General features: G+C 41.2%; 1 protein-coding gene across 3 annotated transcripts in view; it reads left to right on the top strand.

Moving 5' to 3' along the window:
• The window catches only part of tanc1b (tetratricopeptide repeat, ankyrin repeat and coiled-coil containing 1b), a 105,937-nt gene that overhangs the window by 26,003 nt on the left and 52,878 nt on the right, over positions 1-27,056 (top strand). Inside the window, exons 3-4 of one of the 3 annotated variants that reach the window (XM_034109769.2) lie at positions 8,136-8,342; positions 18,527-18,616. In XM_034109769.2, the coding sequence (XP_033965660.1) occupies positions 8,136-8,342; positions 18,527-18,616 (297 nt within the window). Of the gene's footprint in view, positions 1-8,135; positions 8,343-17,960; positions 18,030-18,526; positions 18,617-27,056 lie in introns of those variants that run through there. The other 2 variants (XM_034109772.2, XM_034109770.2) reach the window with 2 other exon arrangements.

The following is a 27,056-nucleotide window of genomic DNA, read 5'->3' as shown; positions in this document are numbered from 1 at the left end:
TATGCCCACAGAAGGGCTGGGGTAAAGTCTGTTAATATGCTCAGCATTCAATAAACAAAGAGTGAAAAGAAAAGACAATGAAATGCTGCAAAGAAGATATGTCACATTGATTCCCCCCACTTAATTCTGCACCAGAAATGAAGCCAGACGGGAAATGATGAGCAAGTTATACAACGGCAAACAGAAAGTATTAGACATGGGTTCTAAGAGAGCACTTTCTTTATTATTGATCAGTTACATCAGTCTGTGTTTTACAGCCTTTTGTCAGGCTGCCTAATGTAGTATTTTGACTGTTCCTATGACTACTGCTGACTCAGTAAAGTGCTCTGAAATTAGATTAGGCTCATGGGAAAAACAGATGCCTCTCACAGAATGTTTGTACGGCTTTGATTTAAAGCATTCTTTCAACACAATTATTATGTATTGAATTTCCAACCAGATATATTTGCATCTTATTAACATATTTAATCTAATCTGTCCTTCCTCATCATAGAGGATTTATACTGAATACCTTCCCCCTCGCTGTATTGCTTGCTTGTCTCTCTCTCCTCTCTGTGGGTTGCTGTGTGTTAACCATCACCGCTTTTGTGAGCCTGTCACCCTCGGAAGTACACAGGGAATCCACATTGGCACTCAGTCTAGCGGGAGAATTCTCCCATTGGAGGATTGTCCTATGGTCATCGTGCTTTGTGTGCCGGCTGAAAGAATCTGCATTAATTATCGCCTTCCTTCATTCTCTCTGTGAGCCACAAAATTAACTAGCAAGAATCTAATGGAGTATATGTTCACAGGTGTTATGGTGGACAGTATATATTTATGGGGAGAACAAATAACCATATCATAGCTTATATAGTCTAAGGCAGGGGTGGCCAACCAGTCAGAGGTTAAGAGTCACATTTTTTCTATTTTATTGCAAAGAGCCACATCAAACACACAGTCACTGATACCGCTTGTTTCAGTTTTTGTTTTGTGGAGACAAGATTTCAACCTGATGCATTTTTGTGGCATTGGGATATATTTTTTTGAAATCCTCTGGAGCAGAGAGAGGAGCTGTGGATTATTGTTATTGATTAATGCATCAGTGTTTCTTAGGGTCAAAAACACTAAACTCACAACTTAAAATGAAAGCGTTTAGTTTATTTAATAAAAGAGCACATGTTCAATGTGAAAAGTGACAGTAGTTATAGATTATTTGCAATTTGGTGCTATATATATATATATATATATATATATATATATATTAAAAAAATAAAAATAATTATATATATTTTTTAAACACCTTGAATTTCAGGGGGGGCGCGGGGCTCCGTTGGCCCTGCATCGCAGGTATTATTGTGATTGGCTCTTGAGCCACATCAAAATTAGACGCGCTGTCATCCTCTCATACCGACACCTGACACCACACATACACACGTAGGGAGAGCCGGGACGAAAGTAACACGGGACGAAAGTAACGGAGCGATTTTATTCGAGCCCAAACAACTTTGACCGGCCAAATGACGTCAGAATTATCAGCATTCAGTACTTAACAGACCTACTAAATAGCAGGTTTAACTGTCAGGAGTAGCTAGTGTTGTCACGATACCAACATTTTGGTTTCGATACCAAGTCAAGAATTGCGATTCCGAATTCTTTTTCGATACTTTTCTTAAAAAAAGGGAAACAGTCTTAAATGTAATTATTGTGCTTTATTTCACACCAGAACCATAACCATAACACAAACTTTTAAACAATGAGAACAATAAATAAAATAAACGACAAGAATTCGTATTAAATAAAATTAATACATTTCTCACAGACAGGCCTCGTGGTGTCCGTAGGCTTGCCCTCACTGTCAGAGATATAGCTCAAATACTTCCAAATTTAGCTTCTGGCGTCTTTTTGTCAACAAGCCGAGGCGCAGCGGAAGTTGCACTCCCACCTGCAGCCATGCTTCTCGTTTTCTCACATGCTCTGGCAGCTAGCGCGTGCACGAGAGAGGGGAGGCACTTGAGCGTGCTTGAGAGGGAGGGACTGCAGGCACGGCTGCAGTGCAGGGAGTGGAAGCAGAGTGCTGAACACACACGGCTCTTATTAAACGGCGCTTTCTCACCGGAGTACTTTCCCCCGTCATTCTTAAAGTACCGATACTAATGAAACGGAGGAATCGTAACGTTTTTAACGGCAGGGTATCGCGGTACCTTTCAAGTATCGGTACACCGTCAACACTAGTCAGGAGTCAGTGTCTCTCCCCGAAACTCACACATATACAATTCGATATGAACTGAAGAGCCGCATGAAACTAGGCAAGGAGCCGCATGCGGCTCGGCTACCCCTGGTCTAAGGCCATCTTTTTGTGAACAAAGGTCGCACTGTAAATAGTATTGTTTGTGGGCATTGAATGCTACAGGCAGTGGACAAACTAACAGGCAGAGGAACAGCGGTCTTCCTATCTATATTAGTTATTCGGTCTCTGGCATATATCATGATTTTTGAGACTTTGTTAATTTACTTCTTGTGGTTTAAACAGACCACAGTGATGTGGGTCAATAGGTCAATGTGCGTCAGCTAACCCTCCTACCCTTCACTTCTCTTGAGTTACACACAGGCTGCCATTGTCCAACTTTCCTGACACCATTTCTGTGAAAATTGATGTTATTTTACGATCAGATCAGACCGGACGGACATAGAAAACATGTTTGGCTGAGTAACACAATCATACTGCCAACACTCTAATACAATAAAATCATAAAGAGATATGCATTAGATGTACCTGTATAAAAGGGTATATAGTGCTATTAAATATCTGTACTCTGCGTTTCTCGTAGCCTGGCTTGAACCCAAACAGTTTACCTTGAAGTTATATTATTGTATTGGACAGTTCAGGCCTGTGTTGAACAATAGAGAGGCTCTGTTTCTTTCATGGAGAGATTGTTTTCCCTCACATGGAGAGACGGATCACATTCCATTGCACAGATTTACTTCATATGAGATGGACAGCAAACCAGATTTATACCCTTAAAAGCATTCAACGTGAACAATGCCACTCCAGGATCTCGAGAGAAGGAGGATCTTAGGCCATGAATGAACAAATTAAAAAGGCTTAATTCATTGTGGTTCAAGGCTATACAGGATGGCCTTCATTACAGAATGTAGAAGAATGAAATACTTCGTAAAAAATATGATTTTGTGCAGTTTCAAACAGTAGCGTACTCATCAGAAGTCAGTTTATATAGTTTTTGTTCTTTCTTCTTATGTAGTTTCAGTTCAAAGTGCAGTGTTTCCATCTCTATGGCAATACTGCAGATCTACGAGCCAGTGGGACGGAACAGTGGTTGGAATAAACGTTTAAGATTGACTCGCATTGACCTGCTCAAAACATTGATTTGTACTTTAATGTTTATTTTTCCAAATCAATGTCTTGAAATAATATTGAACCTTTTTATGGGTTGGCATGTCCTCATGGGCTCTGGCCCTCACTTTGATGAGGAGGAGGAAAGAGCATGCAAGGGACTGTAATCATCTTTACATCATCCTGGGCCACACTGTATAATTAGAAAGGGTTGACTTACTTGACCACAGCAGAGCCTGAAATTGCAGGCCTTGCCCCAACCAGGGTTGGAAATAGCAACGGCGAGTTTCTGTCCTTGTGTCCCTCTGCGTTATAAAGAGTCGGTCAGATGGCAGAGCAGTCATGGTGACACACTGCAGCCTATTCACCAGCACTTGGACGGCTGGCTTTTATGTGGCGCCTCCTGTTTTCTGAACCAACTACCCAAATTACAACTTTGTCATAATCTCTTTAGCATGCGATATATCTGAAACCCGTGTCAGCCACAGCCTGCAGTGACAGCAGCAAGTGAATACTCTGCAGTTACCCAAAGTAACCTTTAGATACTGCACGTTTTGTAAAAATGAAGAGTCCTACAAAGTTTCTCCCACACAAGTTATCCTGCCCCCCCCCCCCCTCCCAGACAACACATCCCACATATCCCTTTATCTGACCTGCAGTCGGACGCACACACCTCCCTAAGGACCATTAAAAGTGTCAATGTGGATGCCTTTGGGTAAACCGGCCTTGATTAAGTGACCTTTGGCCCTTCACAGGTTTTTCCACGACTGAAGGCAAGCAGAGGTGTCATTGCAACCTTTCTGCTTCCTGTCTCTGGCATTCTTCTTTGTTTAGGAGCACTTTAAAACACAGAACAGCTTTGTGTCCCCTGTGGTGTGATGGAGGCGTGGAGAAAATGGGTCTCTGTTTCTGATTAGGCTGCAGCCCGACAACACTCATTCCCCGGAGGAGAGAAACAGGATGCTAATAGTAGCGTGCCTCTTGTAGTTGAGTCTTTAGTGATTTCTACAAACCTCGGGCTGCAGACAGGCGTCACAGACAATCTGCTGAAGGCTTCCCAAGCAGCACGGTCCTGAAAACAGAACCAAAGCTAATTGTCATTACTGTGGTTCACCACATCTGCAGTTTTGATTTAACTGGCTCTGCTGACGTATGTTCTGTATTATTAGTTAGGTATTACATGTTATCTTGAGGTTGATAATTCATACAGTTTCATTTGTGGCGATGATGAGTGAGCAACTTTGATGCCGCAGAATAGACGACTTTGCCATTTGCTGGCTCCATGGATAAAATGTTTTTTCCATTCAGGTTTGGTTCTCAGTAAAGCAGAACCTGTTTTTTCCATCTAGGGCTTGGACTCCACTCAGCAAACTAGTAGCCAGGTTAAGTCATTTGCAAGCCTTGAGTGAAGTCATGTGTAGAGACTGTGGGGAGCTATTTCCTATCTTAATGTGAGACAGAAGAAGGTCGGGAATATCTAGTTCTAGACGTACATTTTCCAGAAGAGAAAGTCAACCATTGGAACCATTGCAAGTGTCGGACACGGGGCCACCTTAAGAGACATCTGCAGGCTTATATTGCAAGCTATGCTATTTATTGACAACTGGATTGTTTTGCACAGCAGTTTAAAAGTTCTCTTCTGTTTTTAATTCTTAGATGGTGTTTTTACGTGGGAAGCAACAAAATACGCTTTCAAATCAGAGTCAGCATGAGATGTGGATGTTTAGTTGACTCCTAAGTGCAGCATAATTGTGCTTGAAAGATTACTCAACATGTGGAAGAGCTGTTGTAAATATCTATTTAGAAAATGTGATTAAGAGACAATTACTTATACATTTTGAGGTTTTTCCTTCAAGCCAAGCCTTGATAGTTTAGGCGGATGCAGCTTCTAGAAACTGTTGTCTTCCAGGAGTGACATGGATCCTATTGGGTTCTTTAAGCTGCAGCGTGTTTGAGTCTGGCTGAAATAATGTCCTTTCCTGTAGCGTTGATTTTAACTTTTTTTGCTCACTGTAATGGATGTCTTCTGTTTAGCCAACAAACTGTGACAATCTTATCTTATCTAATCATCTTTAAAATAAGCATCATGTAAACAACCATGACCCCAGCTGCTGGGGAGTGCTACAAACTAATGACACTGGCCTGTGAATGAGTGAATTCATCAAATGAGTTTGATGATACATTTGCTTCCCTAGCACCGATGCATACTTAGCTAGGATCAGCCACCCAGTGTGCTACCTGTTCTTAGAGAAATACATGTTATCTTATCTCGGTGGTCAATGACACAGCCTTATTTATTTACTCCACTAACTGGATGTCCTTATCATGTGCCCCCATGGCATGAGAAATGCTCACTGGCCCATGACCCTGGGTGTTAAATAAACATGATGTGGCCCCGTGTGTTCAGGGATCCAGGTCTTCTCTGCTTTTTCCCACCTATACTGGTCATGCTTGTGTGTGGCCTTAGCAACCTATCAATATACTTATCTCTGACATTTGTTCACGGTACTAATAGTCGGAGTATAAACTTGTTTCTGAATATTTGATAGCAATCCTGCAAGATGTAGATGGATGCCGGAATGGAGGTAGGGCTAAACAAATATCTAACCTTGATGAGAGGCAGTGACAGATGCAGGAGTGTTTGCAATCAGGTCAGCTGCTCTAACACCAAAACAGTGGGCAGTGTATTGACAGCTTAAATATGCCCCCTTATCGCATGATGTGCATTGTTTTGCACCAGGAGGACGAGAAGAGAAAGAAGAACTGTAAAATCTGTTATTGTAATAATTTCACGCGTAGGCCTGTAGCTCAAGGGCACCTCAGTTGTGCCAAGGAAGTGAACTGTTTATGCTGCTTACCCTGGTTTTGGCGATTATGACATTTTTGGAAAATGCTCATCCCTAGTACCGTACTTTTCAGACTATACGCCGCGACTTTTCCCCCCATTTTTTTTGTACAGCTAACGGCCACTAGGGAACCTCCTAAATCTATGGATTTTACACTGAAAATTAACCACCTTTAACACTATGGGCTCTATGACCGGTCCGCGCCCGCCACCTTTAAGCGGCGGGCTCCAGCAGGAAAAGCTGGAGGCCGGAAAAGAGTGAGACAGGTCGCGCGCCAAAGTAAAAGTGGAACCGAGAGACAGAACGAGAGCAAGACAGACGGACAATTTAGCTGCTGCGGCTTATATGCAGGTGCGCTTTATAGTCCGAAAAGTACGGTAGATGCCTGTTCAATGTTTTTAACATAACCAAATATAATAAGAAATCCCAGTAAGAGACCATTCTACTGCTTGCTGAAAGCCATCCTTATCCCTGCTGCGCAAGCTGATTTTTCTGCAAGCCTGTGTGTGGCACCTGCCTTTGTAACATAAAGGTCAACTAATACCTTGAATCTATATGGATGTAGAAAGTTATTGGCTGTTAAAATAGGGGAACTCTTTTGATAAATTGACCAAAAGTTCACCTGAAGATGCTATGATATGTCTGTTTATCCACATTATTACTCAAAAGTGGCATCCTAACTGCTTTCTGCAATAGATACATGGTGGCAAGCTTTCCTCTGATGTTTTATATACATACTACATCGTCATAAAACACAATTCTCGCTTTAAATGTCCTTGTATTTAACATAAATCATCTTGTTAGGTCTGAAATAGTTTCCTCAGACATATTCTGAGTTTGTTAAGTTCTTAAAACATTGCAAAGTCCTTCTGAGGATTAGTGTGCAGTACATTCATGTAACACGCATTAGTACTTTGTTCAATAGTTCTGAGTTTTAATAACATTGTACCATAATAGCATAATTTGGTCTAAACAGGTTTCAAAAGTTCAGGCTTTATTTCCTTTAGCCCCCAAAACCCTGCTCTACACAAACAACCAGAAAGCACAACAGTTTAAAAAGATGAACTGACATTGTGTGTGGTTTTTGAATTGGAAAATGTAACATGTAAGCACTCTGCCTGACCTTATATCTAGGGTTGAAAAATTCCGGGAATTTTCAAAGATGGAAACTTTCCACGGGAATTTATGGGAATAAACTGGGAATTTTCCAAATTGAATGTTGGCTCTTCATAGGGAACTTAAATATAGTTGGGGAAAGTATATTTTAGCATAATCTTGACTAAAACAAACAGATGCCATTCAAATACACTTGAATATCTATGCCATAGCACACTGCTTACTGCATGGCTATTGAGACCACACAAAGGTTCGCAACAGGCTCACAAATGTGAAAGTGGAACAACTGGTTGGCATTCGGGCAAACCTAAGGCTCTTTGAGCCGGACACAGAGCCATCCTCAACAAGGCTGGACAGTGACAGGAAGAGGAAGACTCAGAGTTGGATGTTGATGAGGCCCAGGAAGAGACCATTGACTGAAAGGGTAAAAAATGCAGAGGATTGCTTGAAGGAAGATTTGCATGTTTAATGGGACTTTTTGGAGGGAGAAGGGCTCTTTTCATTTAACATTTTGAATGGGATTTTGTGGGGATTTTTGGATGGGGGGTGCATTTTTGTTCATTTTTTAATGAGTGGGGTTGGGGGGATGAGTAACATTTAACTCAACATTCCTGTTTTCATTCTTCAATGAAACAAAATAATTGTTCAATAAAATAATTATATATATATATATTTTTTTTAAATCTGTTGAAATGTCATTTTTTTGTTTAATTTTGCATCGAATATTTCCAAAATTCCCCAGTTTAACTTCCCATGGAAACTTTCCGCCCCTTTGCAACCCTACTTATATCATTACAAGAGTGATACAAACCTGTTTGTAACAAAGTGGTTCTCCTCAACAGGTGATGTTCACAGCCACAGTGCCCAAAGAAGATTCCCACTGGAGACCAACCCTCTACTCCAGGGGCCAGGCGGCGGGCACCCTAACGTCCCCGATGATGTTTTCAGATTAAGCCTCGCCAAGGGAGTGTCCATGTCCCTTCCATCCTCCCCTCTCCTGCCACGACAGTCCTACATGATGCCCTTACGCCCGAGCAAGAGATCACCAGGTACTGTTTGTAAATATATTTCATTTTTTTTTCATGATTGTCCATCTAGCCATTTTATTTCTGGGCTCAAGCATCTTTTCTTCTTCTTATATTGTTCACAATAAAGAGATAGCATAGATGTTGTCAAGATATCAAATGAAACGCTCCCCAAACTTTATGGACACACACCTTTATGTTGTTGTTATATTGCTGTTGTGTAAATTACTCTAAAAACCAAATACTTCTGTTCTGTACCAAACAAACCTATGTGCTGCAATTTGAGTTACTCTTTATACACTATCAGTCTCATGGTGGGGGCTTCATAGAGACTATGGGCGTCCTGTAAAAATTCCTTTTCTGTCTACCTCCAGGTGCTTTTGTAGGATTGTTGAACATCTGACAATGCTCTAGGAATGATGTTCCCTCTCAACCTTAAAACACTGCTGCATCACCTAGGGCAGGGGTGGCCAACCCGCGGCTCTCGAGCCGCATGCGGCTCTTTGCCTAGTTTCATGCGGCTCTTCAGTTCATATCGAATTTTATATGTGTGAGTTTGGGGGAGAGACACTGACTCCTGACTAGTGTTGCACGGTGTACCGATACTTGAAAGGTATACCGCGATACTCTGCCGTTAAAAACGTTATGATTCCTCCGTTTCATTAGTATCAGTACTTTAAGAATGATGGGGGAAAGTACTCCGGTGAGAAAGCGCCGTTTTAATAAGAGCCGTGTGTGTTCAGCGCTCTGCTTCCACTCCCTGCACGGCAGTCCTGCCTGCAGTCCCGCCCCTCTCAAGCACGCTCTAAGTGCCTCCCCTCTCTCTTGCACGCGCTAGCTGCCAGAGCACGTGAGAAAACGAGAAGCATGGCTGCAAGTGGGAGTGCAACTGCCGCTGCGCCTCGGCTTGTTGACAAAAAAGACGCCAGAAGCGAAATTTGGAAGTATTTGAGCTATATCTCTGACAGTGAGGGCAAGCCTACGGACACCACGAGGCCTGTCTGTAAGAAATGTATTAATTGTATTTAATACGAATTATTGTCATTTATTTTATTTATTGTTCTCATTGTTTAAAAGTTTGTGTTATGGTTCTGGTGTGAAATAAAGCACAACAATTACATTTAAGACTGTTTACCTTTTTTTAAGAAAAGTATCGAAAAAGAATCGGAATCGCAATTCTTGACTTGGTATCGAAAGCAAAATGTTGGTATCGTGACAACACTACTCCTGACAGTTAAACCTGATATTTAGTAGGTCTGTTAAGTACTGAATGCTGATAATTCTGACGTAATTTGGCCGGTCAAAGTTTTTTGGGCTCGGATAAAATCGCTCCGTTGCTTTCGTCCCGTGTTACTTTCGTCCCGTGTTACTTTCGTCCCGTGTTACTTTCGTCCCGTGTTACTTTCGTCCCGTGTTACTTTCGCCCCGTGTTACTTTCGTCCCGGCTCTCCCTACGTGTGTATGTGTGGTGTCAGGTGTCAGTATGAGAGGATGACAGCGTGTCTAATTTTGATGTGGCCCAAGAGCCAATCACAATAATACCTGCGATGCAGTGAACCAATCACCTTTGAGGGGGGGGGAAACCTATCGTTGATTAAACACTATCCAGTGTTTCCCCTACCATTGTCTTGGAGGGGCGCTGCGCCCCGCCAACGGAGCCCCGCGCCCCCCCTGAAATTCAAGGTGTTTAAAAAAAAATATATATATATTATTTTATTTTTGTAAATATATATGTAGCACTAAATTGCAAATAATCTATTACTACTGTCACTTTTCACATTGAACATGTGCTCTTTTATTAAATAAACTAAACGCTTTCATTTTAAATTGTGAGTTTAGTGTTTTTGACCCTAAGAAACACTGATGCATTAATCAATAACAATAATCCACAGCTCCTCTCTCTGCTCCAGAGGATTTAAAAAATATATATCCCAATGCCACAAAAATGCATCAGGTTGAAATCTTGTCTCCAGAAAACAAAAAACTGAAACAAGCGGTATCAGTGACTGTGTTTGATGTGGCTCTTTGCAGTAACAGAGAACAAATGTGGCTCTTAACCTCTGACTGGTTGGCCACCCCTGACCTAGGGGATAAAGTAATAATGATAGCCACAGACTGCTACTGCTGTCACTTCATCCTTGTATTTGATCACCCTGCTCAGATGTAGAGGTCTCTACAACCACACGGAGTGTTTACTCTACTCTTGCTGGTAATGGGCGTTTGTTTACACTGGATCTTATTGTCAGTCCTCCCCGGCTCCTTCTATCCACCATGTTGAGAATGTTCCTGTCAGCAGCTGTGGGGTGCTTCAAAGCAGGGGACACCTTTTTGTAGCTGAACTTGTCTCAACCTGAGTCTTTGTATTCCTGAGACTTGGCAAAGAGGAGAGAAATCCTTTAAGTGGTCAAGGTGGCCCCACTCACATGTGGCACTCATCTGTGGGCTATCTAGCCTTTGTTTAGAGTGGTTACAGCTTTGGTCTGTTTAGTGTAAAGATGAACTGGTGGAAAGGGGGTAGTATGGTTTCATCCTTGTGCAAACTTGTGTTGTTCAAGTTCACCTCTCTTACGCAATTCTCCTTTCTCTGTTCAACTCCATTTTTAAGATGTTTGTTTGGGTCAGTTTATATTTCTAATAAAAAATACAACATCATAATGTTAACTACTACAGGTTGGGATGATTCTTTCGGTGGTGTTCTTATCCAACTCGTTTTTTTTGGAGAAAGCGAACTGTGAAGAAAGAAAGCTTGAAGTCCTGATATTGTGAAGCAGTAATTAAAATGTAGTTGCTCAATTATGTTCAATTCCTAGTTTTAGAAAAATAAATGAAACTAAGGCAAATAATTATTTGCCAAGTCGATTTTCATGCCCTTAGCCCCAACTCAAGTTAAGCAAATCTTAAACGTACCTTAGGCGATACAGGATTTGTGATGACCGTTTCAACCCATCAAAGGGAGTGTCGATGAAATATACATTTATAGACATGAAGGAAGGAGCAAGAGATGAAGAGATGAGGCTCGGTTTGTCAAGGTGAAAAGTGCCCCTTAGACACGGGAAGGGGAACACTCATTAATGGCATATTCCCCCTTGGGGTGCTCTGAGGCATGGAAAAAATGGACTGACTAGATAGGATGTCATGGAGGACGAACAGGGAGAGAGGGTTGGGGGATGGTTTGTAGGCTTTGCTCCACTGTCCTCACAGGTAACTGTAAAAACCCGTCGGGGGAGACTTCACACCTCCAGTTAATAAACACATACTGCAGGAAATGTCTCAGCTCTGCGACGAAAACAACATGGGTCATAATGTGGCATTTTCTCATCATGCTGTGCCACAGAAACAACAAAGCATAAGCCAGTGTAAGACACATCTGTGTAAATGAGTGTGAGACAATATATTGCAGTTTTATTTTTATTTAATTTTTGTATTCATCTATTCAATTGTCATACATGAACATCATACATTTGACATACAACAGACACAGTACAGGGGCAGACATACAATATAAAAATACATTACATACAGTAAATAAAGAAAAAAAGGAAATAAAAATACATTTTGATACTTCAGATTAGTTTTTATTGCCTTCTTATTCCTAATGTTTTTAATAGTGCTAATATATTGTTTAAATTCTTGATAGAAATGTACAAAATGTGGTTTGGAGTCAGCCCATTTCTTTTTATGGATATGAAATGTCTCTAAAAATACAATTAACTGCACAAAAAAGACTAAATCTGCATCCACACTATCATCCCTGAAGTACATAAGAATGTATTTTATATTGCAAAAGTTAGGTACAACATCATGCATAGATTTTACTGAAGTTTACGAAAAGGCGTCTCTTCCTTAGTGTTTTTTCTTAATTCATACTACACTGGTTTATTCCTACATACAGTATATCCATCAAGTCATCCATTTACTCATCGATTTTATTCTCCTTCCCATCCAGCCGCCCCTGATGTCTTTGAGGGGGAAGTGGTTTCACAGATTCTGAAAAGCATTTTGTTGCTCGGCTGGCTTCATTTCCTGACACAATAATCTATCGCAGTTAGGAAGACTCAAAGTTAGCGGTTATTCTTTTCCTGCAAACTTCACAGGGGACAACAGAGAAACATTGAGTTAATTAGGAGTGTGACGGATGCCTGAGCCACAAAGTCCTGGTGGCGTTGAGTGCCACAGCTTTGATCAGCTAAGCTCAGAGCTTAACCATGAAACACTGCACCCCGACATGTGTTGAGCAGCACCTAGGCTTTATAGTCTTAATAGTTTACAGGCCCCCTGAAGGCCCGGGGACGGATGTTTACTGCAAGAATGTTGCCAGAATGAACCCATCTTTCTCCAGCCCAGGGCAGTTCAAAGATCAGGAATTGAAAAACTTGAACCTTACTCTTTAGTGCGTAGAATAATGTTGATGACACAGTAAATTCGTCTTTTTTTTAAGGTTAGATACTCCCTGTGCTACCTCTGACGGTCTCCTGGGTATCTACACAGTGACCTCCTCTGGTTGTAATACGTTACTGTGCCTTTGGAAAATTAAAAGCATCTATTGCTTTCAAGGTTGCACTGTTTGATTGAGTTGCATGTATGTGAAAGATGACACTTCTGAAAAGCTCTATATACTATACACCCACAACATATATAAAACCGTATTGCATCCTGTGAAATATGAGGTGGAGAACACAGAGGTGATTCTGCCAAAGTATGGATAATAGATGTATGACCTTTTTGTAGTCATGAGACAAAACTGTTGGCCACATGCTCTGCCTCACTGCCAGCCTGCAAGAGGATCATAAAACAGCAATTCATATTGATGTATGGCTGTCATGGACGGTGTATCATTTTAATTGCTTTATCTGGAATCAGGCCATGGGGGGGGGATTGTCTCTGGTCGGCTGTTGTGTATATTAAAATTAGTTAAGTGCATTTTTCTTTGATGGCAGCTTTTGCATTCGGTGGTTCCGAGGCTGATTACATTATCTATCAGCGAGGCAGGTCAGGCAATTCACCACCGGAGAGCACAGTTCACGGTGACATCTCCCTATCAAACGAAATGCTTTTTTTCATGCAGTCTGGTGACCCTGATGGTGCTAGTTAATCAGATACAACATGCTGCTTTGTTTTGGGAAATAATATGCCTACCTGAAAAAGCTATCTGCAGCTGAAACCACCCCACAGCTTTTAACTTGTGTGCGCAATAGGATCAGGTGACTACATTCAGTGACTGGTCTGATGCCAGGATACTTATCTCCTCCTTTGTTTTTTTATGGCAGCGTTAGCTACACTGTTCACCTAGAGCAGGGGTGTCCAAACTTTTTTCACCGAGGGCCACATACAGAAAAATATACGAAGGGCTGGGCCACTCATAAAGGTGAGGTATATCGCCTCATCAGTTAAGTTATAAGTTAGCAACATGTAGGTAAATTAGGCTCGATACATGAATATGCTTTAAGAAAAAAACCGCCTACATCACAGCTCTCTATAGGGTTTCATTTAAGCTTGTTAAGCTTGTTAAGCTTAAATGAAAGCTTGTTATGTAAATAAGTTATTAGGCTTTTTTGTATTAACCGAGATTTGTTAGAAAATGTTATCAACATGAATTGACTGAATTTATTTTAAAAGTGGGCTTATTAACACATGAATACTACTTTAAGAAGTACAATATAAGAAAAGCACACGTTTAATTTGTGGGCCATATTTCATCATACTTTTTGAATTAGCTGAGTTCCGATTCAAAATGGCCAGCGGGCCGCATTTGGCCCCCAGGCCGTAGTTTGGACACCCCTGACCTAGAGCGTGCTGAATGCTAAACATCAGTGGTTGTTAGCTTTTTAAGTCACTGTAAAGTCTTGACAATGTATCTTTTGTTGTGGCCATAAAGTACTTTAGCCACTTTGGGAAAAGTCTGTTTTTTGAGGATCTTTTTGTTTCTTTCACAGCTAAACCACATAAAACGACACAAAGTCATTTGGTGGAACACTTGAGAATTTTAACAGTGATATGTGTTCGTAATGACAGCAAGTACCAGTTCAAGAATTGTGTCTTATTTTTCATTTGTTTCTTATTTATAAATGTTGGGCCACTTGAGGCTTTATTATAGACAGATTTGAAAAGGGAAGATCAAAGAGCGTCTTCTTAAACTGAAACAGTGACGTGTGTCATTGGAATCAGAATAACAATATCCCTGTAACTCATTTCCTACAAAATAAACAGCTATCCTTTTAACTTTTGGAAAATATATACTTAACTATACATTTTTCCCAAGTTTTATTTATTTAAAATAAGTCTTATCATGCCATGCGAATTAACGGGACAAATGCAATGTTCATCAAAAAGCATCCTTTCCTACTTTGCCAGATGAGTGCAATTTATTGTGCAGTTCTGTCAAGAGGATAGAAAATCTCTTCAAAGCCAGTTGTAGCAGCTTTGAGGTTAGCTCTCCTGAAGTCAACTCCGGGGTATTGAGAGTTAGCAGATAGCCCTGAGGGAATATTGATGCCGTTCTTAAGGCAGAGTGGTAAAATACCTTGTGATGCTGCAGGACTCCTTTGAAAGGCTTCTCTGATGAGCACCTGAAAAGTTCTTCTTCTTCAGTCAGTGTAGGATGCTGCTCATATGATAAATGAGTGTGTCATACCTGATTGTAAATGGTCAGAGAAAGTACAAATTATAGCTTACTTAACCTTGCTTCAGATGTTGTTCCTAGTACCTTTTGAAAATGTATGACCATGTGCACAGTGGAGTCTTAATACATAATTCATACCAGCTTGTGAAACGGCATGTGTGAGATTAGTCATGACTATTAAACATGTAGTGTTTAAAAAAAGATTACCACTCTCTCTTTGTGGTGCGGTGCAGGCATTGCATTACCCAGAAGAGGATAATGGCATTATGTCAGGCCATGAAAAGGGAATGAATCATACAAATTAGCATTTGTATTTTAAGCTAACAAAGCACCAGGCTGTATAAAGGACGACTTTATTAGCGTTTTAGCAATAATTGAAAAATTGGTACAGCTTTTTAAAAAATAAAGTATATTTAATTCTCTCCATCATTCGTTCAACACGTACCGCTGGTAACTGATTTTGAATTGCAGTCCCCCCGAATACCAGTCTAATGTATTCATGCACTTTTGAGTCGAAGAATGACATTTTGGAACATAAAGAAGGGTTGTTGTGAGATGGCTTTCATTTCCTTTGCAGCACAAAGAGTGCACACTGTCTTATTGAAAAGTTGAAATGTGAAGAAGTCAGAGTCCAGCATGAAGAATGCTGGGAAAACTCCTTGATCACTTCCTATAGCCATGAACAACCCTCTCTTTCACTGGCTTTGACTTGACATTGTGAGTTGCTGGTCATAGGTATTCCACTGTTTGCTATGTGTGTGTGTTCATGTGCTGAGTGATAGCTTGCTGCTCATGGATTCCTGCATCTCACAGTGAATACTGGCGAGTCCTCTGCAGTCACAGCTCGTCTGGCTGCTTTACCCTAGGGAAACTCTTCTTCTGGGTTTTTCCTCTGGCAACCATTTCCTACTTTTGTTTGTTTGCTTTCCCTCTTGTGTATTTAGCATATATACACATTTACACATATATTTACTGTACCCTGAATGTGACAATGAAACAGCTCTGCTGCAAGTAAAACAGTACTCTTGATTAACCTTGTGAACTATGTATGCCAGTTTTGGTGGATCCCTCAGACAATACATATTGAGTCAGCATATGTTACAGGAATAGTAAACTATCAGAAACACAAATAAGCATTAAACATTGGTGTAAAAAAAAGTGAAGTACTCTAGAATTGCACCAATATCAGACCCTTTCAATTGGAACCATCTTGTTTTCTATGCTGCTATATGAGAATGTATCAACTTTCTGGATTTTCATCCATCTGTGATAAAAGACACGCCTCATGTCTGTCTCTCTGTGTCCTTCAAGGGTCATACATCTGACACTTCCATCGCTGCGACCTTTTCATGCCTGTTATAAACTGCAATTGTTCATCCGTCAGTGCTTCCATCAAGAAGGGCAGAGCGGTAATGGCACCCTGTTAAATCATGAGATTAGATTTTGAATGGAAAAGAAACCCCTGTGTACTTTGTCTGTCACGAGCTGATGCTCAGACATCAGAGTCTTTCTGAAGGACCTTTTGCCTCTCCCCTGTATTATCAGCCCTCAGATGTTGCCTAAAATTACCCTTGATAGTCAGGCACATGTTTGTTATTTGTGGATCCTGTGTTCCTCATGGCACTCTGTGTAAACCCCATCCGAATCTAGGCATATGGTTTAAATTACTCAAACTATGCCCCGTTGTTTTTAGATGAAATGCAGAATATATTTGGCAGTGCACTTCATGGCCAAGACATTCACCTGAACTTAGTGTGTCTCACACACAGCTCTCTCTGTCTCTGCAGTTCCTCTCTAATTGGAGCCGTGTGACTTCTGGGTAATAGGATGTGCCTGACCATCCGCAGATGAATGGAGGTTTTCAGGAGAGACTATTTGGCTTTGTCTGTTAAATAACAGGATAAGATGGATAGCTTTTGTAGATGCTTAATAGATCAGCCTCCTTCAGCCTTAGACTCCAAATAGTCTCACCTCAAGTGTAAGAAATCCCATGTTCCAATTATAATGCTTTAAAACGACACCTTTTAAATCTGATGTTTTGTTTTGTCATTTTTTTGACTTCTGCTAACGAGCAAGAGAGCACCCGGTTTGCAGTTGCAGAGGCTCTTCTCGGGAATCAAAAGCACCGTCCCCCTTATGCATTTCAAGTTGAATATCCATAGATGGCACTGTGTGTCAAGCTGACTTTGACTCTCATGCTTGGTTCGTTGCAATGACACTTCCAGATAATTCCCCCCTCACATGGTTGCTGCTGTAGCCCTCCCCCTTTCCCCCTCACCTCCACTCTCACTATCTGTGGCCAAGATCACAGCTGTGGTTTAAGAATTTGTTCCATCCGACTCAGAGGGGGTTTTCTGAAGGTGGGAGGGACTTGTTATCAAATGTTGTAATAGGAAATGGTTATCTCGGCTCTCCCATCTAATAGTAATGTTACGACTGGAGTTACACACAGACATCTGATAACTGGAGTCTGGAGGAGAATTGGATTTGGTTACAGTAGGTCAAATTTGGAGTATCATAAAGGACTGGCGCTAAGGGAGTAATGCTGTTTCTAAGATCTAAGTTATACTTTCACTTTTTTTGATTTTTTATAATTTGCGTCCAGAGTCTGGACCTGGCGACTTGAAATGTTAACAGCTTCTCGGGAGATGTTTGTTTCATGGCTTAGTATTTAGTCTCGTGTCTTGCTGGATCTCCTGCATTTACAAACAATGATACTGTGACTCTAAGGAAAAGTTTCTGTATTTAGATCCCTAAAAGGCAGTTTGTAGAATAAGTTCTAGACAACATGGGCTAATCGTTTTGCACAGACAAAGATAGAAGAAATGTCGCCAAAGAAGCTGTGTCCCTAGCGGAGTGTGGATCTCTGTGGTTCATCTTATAGTTCGGCACAGTGAACAAGCCTTCTCTGTGGAGCTGTGGGATTTTCTAATGCAGTCACGGTGAGAGCAGCGGGAACAGAGCAGCGAGCTAACCTCAACTCCTCACTAAAGACAAAGACAGTCCTCAGAAGACTATACCACTGTGCCAGATACATCATCTGGCTTATAGCAGGACACATGGACTTTAACCATCTTAATTCATATTTCCAGGTACACTTCCAAGGGACAAGCTGAAGAAAACTCTTTTGTCTTTTAAACTGATTCCCAAAAGTGCATGTGTGTGTGTGTGTTTAAACACTCGTTTTTAAAGTTCAGTAGGAGGCTAATTGTTGTGGTTTCCTGCTGTAGTTTACATTCCCAGAGCTGACTAGCAGTGTTTTACTGGGAGTCTCCAGCCAGGCAGAGAATATTCTGGGTTGTCAGACAGACCAGAGCTGCTATCAGCGCAGGGAGCTGTCTGAGAGCGTGTGTGTCCAAGTGTGTGTGTGTGTGTGTGTGTGTGTGAATGAGTTTGTGAGCTACAGAGTGCAGCCAAGCCTGTCCAACTAAGACACCACCGCCTCTCATCTCTAGTCCCATCTGGAACACGTTAATCCAGCGAGAACTCTCTTTCTCTCCCTCTCTGTTTCTCTCCTCTTTTGCATTTATTTCCTCTCTCTCCCTTTCCTCGCTCTGATTCTCCCTGTATCTTCCGTCCGTGCTACCAGGTCCAATCAGGAAGCCCAAATATGTGGAGAGTCCTCGTGTTCCTTCTGATGCCATCGTTTCAGCGCTGAGGAATGTGGCCGATAACAATGGTGAGTTTTGCTTTTGTTTCATTGATATAAATATCTGTTTGGAATTGGGAACAGTCAGACTTTATAATGAGAAACAAACATGTTGTCATTTAGAATTCACAACTTTGCCTTTAAGCTGGGATCAGTCTTCTAAGCTGTGTTTTGCTTTATAAAGAATAACATTGTTATGTCCATAAGGGTCAGGGATAGGTCTCTGTAAATTAAGGGTAGCATCACTTCATGCATGAGTGATCCATGTAAGTACCAGTGCGTTTAATCAGTGTTCCTTCATGTAGCCTCACACAATAGTGCCGTGTTTATTTTAAAGTGTCTGTTTAGATTACAGAGGAGTCGGTTTTCCTCTGTGCAGGGACACATTGTCTGACCAGAGCACTGGATTTGTTTCATGGGAATGTATTGAAGACAAAAGCTTGAATTGTTCAGTAATTTCTCATGTGTGCTTCTACGATTTTAGTGAGGTGTTATTGCTGCCTGTACTCTCCTCCTGTGTTGGGCGTTGTGTGTTTGTGTGTGTAGGGGTAACGTGCCACTGAGTGCTCTGTTTTGGATTCCAGTAGAGCAGGGCGGGCTCAAATTCCTCTCGTTGGTCTAAGTAGAGTTGTAGGATGCGTTATCTTTAGCAGATGGCATCACCGAAATCGTGCATGGCTCACATACACAGACAGTAGTAACCCGGCGCAGGCTAGTCACTGTTGACTGTTACATACCAAGGCAGAGGGTGTGTCTGGCATTCAGCTGGCACACAGGAATGCTTCGGCTCAGAGCGGGCTAGCGGCAGATAGCGGACCCCAGATAGATGTTATCTTATAACAGCTGTGGCACTTTTAGTAAGCTTATTTTAAGCTGTATATAAAACAAATTGATTAAAGAGACTTTGTTTGGATATTTGAATAGAAAAGTATGGAGAGAGCTGTTATTAAATATACCTACGTTGCACACATCACCCCCTCTCCCTCTGATCTCCATCACTCCGCTCATGTTACCCTTTGTTTATAATTCTCTTTTACAGATCTGAGAACCCCCACTGAAGCACATGTACTTACACATAAACATCTACATGCTGCTGGTGCTGTCAAAGACAACAGTCTTTCCTTTCACAATGCTGTATCCAGTTCTCTTTATACATCAATAGTTTTCACCCCGTGTAACTCTAACTCAGTGCTGTCTCTTCTCTAATTTCATTTAAGGCTAAAATTAGTCTTCAGGCGATATAACAGTCCTTATTATCTCACAAGCATGTGACAGATCCTCTGACCAAGAATATTTCTCCTACCACAAAATGCAGGGTATCATCAAACTGCTTCAGTCTCAAACAAAGAGACTGCATACAAACGAGAGAAAAGTTCTACATTGAAATGTGCATAATGTCATTTTGCTCTGGTCTCCTTTAAAATGACATTGCAGTCTCTAGGACAGTTTATACCCAGCTTAATATAGAGCTTTGTTATGCTCATTGCACTGTTGGGACAAGCCAGTCTCTCCTTAAACAACTTAAGAAATGATAATGACTTGTAGCCATGCTCTCAGATGTGACTCAGCTCTAGCAGAACTGAAGATATAACCAACCTGTTCTTTAGGATTAAACTGCTACTTGTTTTTGCTGCCAGTTATTTAATGAATGTAAGATGCTAGGCCATGAGAAACGATCTACCTCCCTCCCACATCCTTTATTAGCAGGTAAAAGAAGTTGACTACTGAGATATGAGCCAACTTACTTAATTAATTATGTACAATTAGGCCGCTGTGTACATTCTAGACTAATGATGGCTAATTGTGATACCCCAGCTGTTGTAGGATGAGGCCCTGTTCACAGCTGATGGGCTGTTGAGCACAGATACCCATGTTTCTCCATTTTTCTCTCCAATGTCGACACATTCACACAATTAGCAGTGCCATCATGCAGTGTAGTTAGAGATGTCCCGATCCGATCACGTGATCGGGGATCGGAGCCGATCACGTGATTTTTAAAAGATCGGAATCGGGAGGAAAAAATCGGGGATCGGGATTTTTTTATAATTTTTTTTTTTTTTAATTTAATGTTACAAAACAAAAATGACCATGTTCACGTCTTAAAGTCATCCTGAGGACTTAGTTTTGGTTTAAAATTACACAACATCATGTATGTGTTGCTTCTTTTGGGCTTGTTTTCATAGTGCTTATTTCTCTCAAATCTGGCAACAGAGTGGGCGCAGTGTCTAATAGTAGCAGTAAGCTAACAAGAGGCTACGTTCAGCTGATGACTCGGGAGTCGGGACAGAGAAAATGTCAGGAGTTTGGAAGCATTATAAAATTGAAAGCGAAGGCAGTGTAACAATTTTGCAATGTTTGCAAGGCGGAGGTTCCGCGTGGTGGAAAGAACAGAGCTACGTTCATCACGACCAATCTAATACGCCACCTGAGAAACAAACACCAACAACAACACGGCGAGTACACAGCGGCCACTCAGGTAACGGCACTGAAACAACCGACACTTTCAGAGACTTTTAAAAGGAAAGAGAAACTGCCCCAGAACAGTGAAAAGGCCAACACAATAACAGCCAAGATAGCTGAATTCATCGCGTTGGATGACTAGCCGTTATCTGTTACCTTTGTTTTCTCTTAATGCATTGCATAAATATCGGATCGGGAAAAATCGGTATCGGCAGATTGTCAAAATCAAATGATCGGAATCGGATCGGGAGCAAAAAAAGGTGGTCGGGACATCCCTAAGTGTAGTGCATGTGACAAAGAGGTTTCTAGTGTTCTTTTGTCAATAAAGAAAGCAACTTTCAGTCAAGTGCTGTCGTGAGATATTACGAGATGGTTGTCTGACATTCCAGCTTTTGTAACGAGGTCAGGTCGGCACGGGATGTTGATACAGTGCCGTAAGAATCTGAGACGGAAAAACCCATTGGAAGTTTTGCAGCATGAACACTCTGACATTTAACTAAAGTGAGCTGAAAAGAGCTGAAAGGGACTTCTTGTTGGGAGCCCAGCATCTCTCTTGGAGGACCCAGTTCACATCAGTTGTTGCATCTTGAGTGCAACTGAGGTCTTTGTGATATTTTAGGCAAACCCAAACCTGGGGAATGTTATTTTAAATATTTGTATGCAGTGTCGTTTTGATGTGTGTATTATTCTTTTTTTGGCCATCCACACGCTTGCATTTGGAGTAGGGGTACATTCATCTGTTTTTCTTTTTGGTTGAACTGTGGGCTTTCCAGAGCTGCCTGAACAAGCAGGAAGGGCTGCAGGCTAAGATAGGAAAGTGTGTTTGACCTCCAGTGGAGTCACCTCACATATCTCTTTGAGGAAGGATAGAATTTCTTCAGCATGCGTGTGAATGCAATGTGTATTTTTATTGTGTGTACGTTCATGTTTGTTTGTGTCTGTGTGTGTGTGTGTTTGCGTGCATGAGTGCATTTGCAACAGGCGGCCATCAGTCTGCCTGTCAAAATTGGTTCAGCTGTCTCAGTGCCCTGTCTCTGTCAATCAAGACTGAACCTCAGGTCCCGTCCTCTCCCACCATTACGCCTCACTCTTAAACACCCCCCCATGCCAAACAACTCCAGTGAGACCCGGGTCCAAGCACTTGGCACCTGTTGTTTTGTGCGCTGATTAACTAGTCAGCGCTGACATTAGGGCCAAACTTATACTGTTAAGTATTCTGTGAATTTACACCACTTCAAATATCTGACCGTGGTATTGCTTTCACTTCTCTGATGTAACTCTTCTAGTAGTAATCTGATCAGCTCCTGTACAATGCGTGTTACTCAATTGTCAACTTCTGGAGAGCATGTCATCCCGTTGCTATTCACAGAACTTTTATTATTTCTGTTAAATTAGGAGATGAGAGTAAACACATTTAAATGTAGCCATATTAAGCTGCCAATTGGGTCACTTTGGCACAACATAAGGCTAGAAAAAGGCCCAGAAATGAAGTGTATTTGGGTAAATGTAAAGCGATCTTTTTTTAAATGTTATTTAAAACATTTCATAAAAAATAATATTATAATATTATAATATGATGGAAGACCTAGCAGCCACAGCCTAGCATGGTCCTAGTTATCTGCATGGAAGGAATGTCTTGTGACACTGGGGACTTCTTTTTGAATTGACCATTCATACGATGATGCAGATAATGTCCGATTATTCTTGTTGCTAGGTTGTGACACACTGAATAGGGACACAAAGACAAAGGGTTGAGCAGTTTTCCACTGAAGAATACAAGGAAGAACATGCAATGCGTCAGTTGCGTATACATCATTTTAACAAACTTGCTGTATTTTGTACCTTTTTATCAAAACTCATGCTTCGTTGTATAATCACGACCCATTGTTAACAGTTTATATAACTTATGAGATGACAGGCAAGCAGTGACTTTGAAGCTGAATAGATGAATGGGATTTTCTTTTTGGCGCATCACTCGCTATGCCATATCAGGTTCAGGGATGATTTTCTTTCTTCGCTGCTGACACTCTGTATGCTTTTACTTTATTTAATAATGAATCTTCATAATTCTGTACTGCCTGAAGAAGCTTGAACTCTATTGGTCAAAAGGTTAATGAAATGCCATCTGGATCTACCTTTTAGAACGACAATAACAACAGCCAGAGTCTTGCTGAGATGTCAGTCACAACTATGATTACTCTCCCCTTGCCATCACTACCCTCAGAACCTTATTTTACCCACATGACCCTCCATCTGTGCTCGCATCAAAGGACATGTACGTGGTTCTGGCTGTGGAATTTGCAATGAGAGTGCTCAATGTGCTTCAGGGGGGCACGTCACCTCGTACCTCTGAACTTAAACGGGGAAGCAGGATGCATGTTCTCATCGAGGGTTCATTAACAGGCTTCACTGTTGTGGTAATGAAACTCCAGCTGCTAATGGGCACCGGCTGGATTGTTTTCTTGGCAGGAAGAGAGCCAAGACAGCTCCGTGGAGCCGGTCTGTTCCTGGTGTTCCCCTCCTCCTCCATCCTTCTTCTGCTCTTCCTCTTTCCCTCTTCATTTCTTCCATCCCTGCACCACACGGCTGCAATTTCACACCTGCTCATAAACTTCCTCCGGCAGCAGATAATGATGTTGTTTTCTTTTTGCCTTCCTTTGCTGTACAGTTACTGGAATAACCAAAAGTGGTTCCAGGTACATCTCTACATTTTCCATATCTCCAGGGTAGTGTAAGACGTAGACTAGGAATAACCAGATAGACTGTATAGCTGAACTGTATAGCTGGAATTGGACCAATTATAAAGTTGGTTGAATAAGAGTAGTTAATGAGAAACATTAGAGCAATGGTGCTGAAGGTTTCATCATTCCTGCATGACATTTTATTCACTGCAAAACTACAGGACAACACTTTACCAAGCTTATTTACCTTCCTATGAAATTAGCACATTGAGGTTGTCAGCCTTGGTAGAAAGCCTATTGCTCAACTATCAATTTGCAGAGCTTTCATGGTCTGACTCTCCTACCAGCATTTAGTTATTTAATTGTACACACAGGCTTCTAATTTGGACTGCATTTGTGTAAAGGCTTGTTATGCATCACGGTAGCAGAACACTTTCATTATTTATTAAAACTCCACAGGACTTCTGCAGAGTCTATAAAAGAGTTGTCACAAATTGCATTTCTTTGTTCATATACTTTAATCCAGGGATCCGGCACATTATTTATGTTCACTAATTGCTAGTAACGCATTAAAGACTTTCTAGCTAATAAAGCTTATCTGTCATCTTGTCACTTGAGTTTTGAATGAAAACCATTTCAAGCTAATTCAGGCCCGTTGCAGTGGTTTGCTCAAGTGCTTACTAGTAATTGTGCTCCACTGTTCCTGTGACACTTTTTTTAACCATGAAAACACTCTTTAAATTCGGCAATTAGGAATTTTATGTACCGAGTTGAACATTTTCAGTTAAAAAACTAAACTCCCTTATGGACAAAAAAAACCTTGTGGTGACTCTACACACCTCTTTGGAATTTCTGTCCTGCAATATCAATCGCTAATTATTGACCTACAAAACACTGATATGTCTCTGTGAGAGAGTAACAAAAGTGTACACACGTGTTTGTGTGACTCACCTAATCTCTGATCACTGTGAAACCAGCAGGTCTGGCTTTTTGTTCAGCCCCCCACCAGGTTATCTTGAGAGACAGGTTGACCACTTGCAGTCAGAAGTGCCCACTGCTGATAAGATTTTAAATCAAGAAACCATAGCAGCCCTCTTTCATGATTTCCTTTCAGGAATGTGGGAGTGCTTGAGAAACCGATAAACCCCACATTGACCTCTGTCTTTGCTCCTCTTTTTTGCGTTTTCTTATTAGGTATGAAATGGATTGGAAAGTCTTTGCCAATTGTGCGATGAAATAATCAATTATACATGGGACACACAAATATGGTTCTTGACCTGGGGAGGATTGCTGGTTTCTTATGTGTCTCATATTGAAGAAACTGTTATGACAGAGGCACTAGAGAATATATTACCCAGGGACACAGCTCCGACACTAGGATATGGAGGGATGGTGGTGTGATTTATGATTTGCACCAATATGTGAGGTCATTGTATACCATGCTTGAGAATGTGAATATCATCTTATATTATTGTGGTTTTTTCTTTGCTACATGCTGAAAGACACTTCCATAATGACTTAATGCGTAAAGCTAATTGGTAAACACACTCAATACTGCCGAGCACCAGTATGTTCTCATTAGTGGCGGTGGTAAGACTAGACAAACAAAACAGTTGGATGAGCAGCAGTCATCACATTAATATTGACAATGTCATATTGAAGTCAATGGCTGCTCAATAAAGCTTGTGATGTGATCAAATCAACGTAGGAGTGGTGACCCAGAGAATAGAGACAGAGACTGAAATGAAGATGATTAGATCAACAACCATGTTGGAGAATTTTGGCTGGAAAGCGAAAAAGCAGCATGTGTTGTTACTTCAATACCACAGCTGAACACTTTAAGGGGCCCTATTATGCTTTTAAGGGTTTTCGCTTTCCTGTAGTGTGTTATCTAGGTTGTTGTACATTTTAAATGGTCTGCGCAAAGGCTAATTCTGGGATTTTCTACACACTCCCTCTTACACGAAACGCCTCCATTGGACTCCTTTGTTTACTTCCTTAACATGGTGACATCACTCCGTAACACTTACTCTCTATTGGTTCGCGCTCCAACACATTGAACGTGATAGGCTAAGGGGTGGGACATCTCTAAGCAGTTGACCAATCACAACAGAGCCGGCCAGCTAACCAATCGGAGCAGACTGGGCTCTGGTTTCAGACAGAGGGTGAGACGAGCTGCTGCAGCACAGGCAGTATGAGAACAATAAAGAGCTTTTTCAACATTAAAGCATGTAAACACGTCACAGTGAAAGCACAAAGTACAACTATGAAACCAAAATGTAGCATAGTAGGGCCCGGTTATCAACCGAAAGATAAGACTGGCCAATGCATGAGACTGAGATTGTTTTCAGTGGCTTTCAGGAATGAACATTAATATAAACAATAATTAGATTTTCCATTATTCACCTCACGTGAGCTAGATGTACCTAATTTAGTACCGCTTGTCATGTTTACAGTGATAACAAAGGTATTTCACTGTCATTGCTGTCCACAGATGGGAAAATAGTTGGAGGAATAGGCGAAGATAACATTCATAAAAGAACCAGATTAACCTTTAAGCTTTAATAGACAATAGCCCTGTTGTTTCATGTGTACCAACAGACTGAATAGTGAGCCACACAGTCTAAATCCATTCAGAAGGGGTTGACAAGCTAAAGCCAAAGAGATGTAACTCATAAAGCCGCGGTTCAACCACAAGCTTAACTCACATTTCTCCACCTACTGCATCTAGTTTGTTTTTATTTATAAATGCACGAACAAAGAACTCAAATATGTTGCACTTTCAAAGGGAACGTTTGGTGTCTAGCAGTGGCTGCAGTTTCAGTGAAAAATCTAATTTGTGTTGTTGGTACAGTGTATTGATTTGCAGGGAGACCATTGGCTCAAGAATGTGTTATTGATGTGGCCCATGAGCCTCAGTGTTGGTGCTATGTGCGTCACATATGTCAGCCTTCCTGTCTGTTGTTGTGTATTTATGTCAGATGCCTAGAGAGGTCTATCACAGCCTGAGCTCAGCTACAGAGCTACCGACTGAACCTCAGTCAGGTAGGTTTAAGTGGTTATAAAGAACCAGTGACGAACATAGAACTGTGTAGAAACACTCAATACGTGGGATTCGTTTCTACAGTACATGGTATAACATTAAAGCCAGAGCAGGTACACATACAGATGTATTTCATTGATCTTTAGAAGCTAAAGGTTTCAACTCTGTTGCTATTGCTTCTCTTCTTCTCTTGTACTTCTACCTTTATATATATCTTTTTTTATATAAGTTGAGGGCATACAAATCTCAGAAAGTCTCACGGTGTGATACCCATGGGCGTAATTTC

The sequence above is a fragment of the Pseudochaenichthys georgianus genome, chromosome 21, assembly GCF_902827115.2.
Source record: "Pseudochaenichthys georgianus chromosome 21, fPseGeo1.2, whole genome shotgun sequence".
NCBI lineage: Eukaryota > Metazoa > Chordata > Actinopteri > Perciformes > Channichthyidae > Pseudochaenichthys > Pseudochaenichthys georgianus.
Note: the sequence above shows the minus strand (reverse complement) of the source record. Positions and strands in the feature narration are given on the sequence as shown.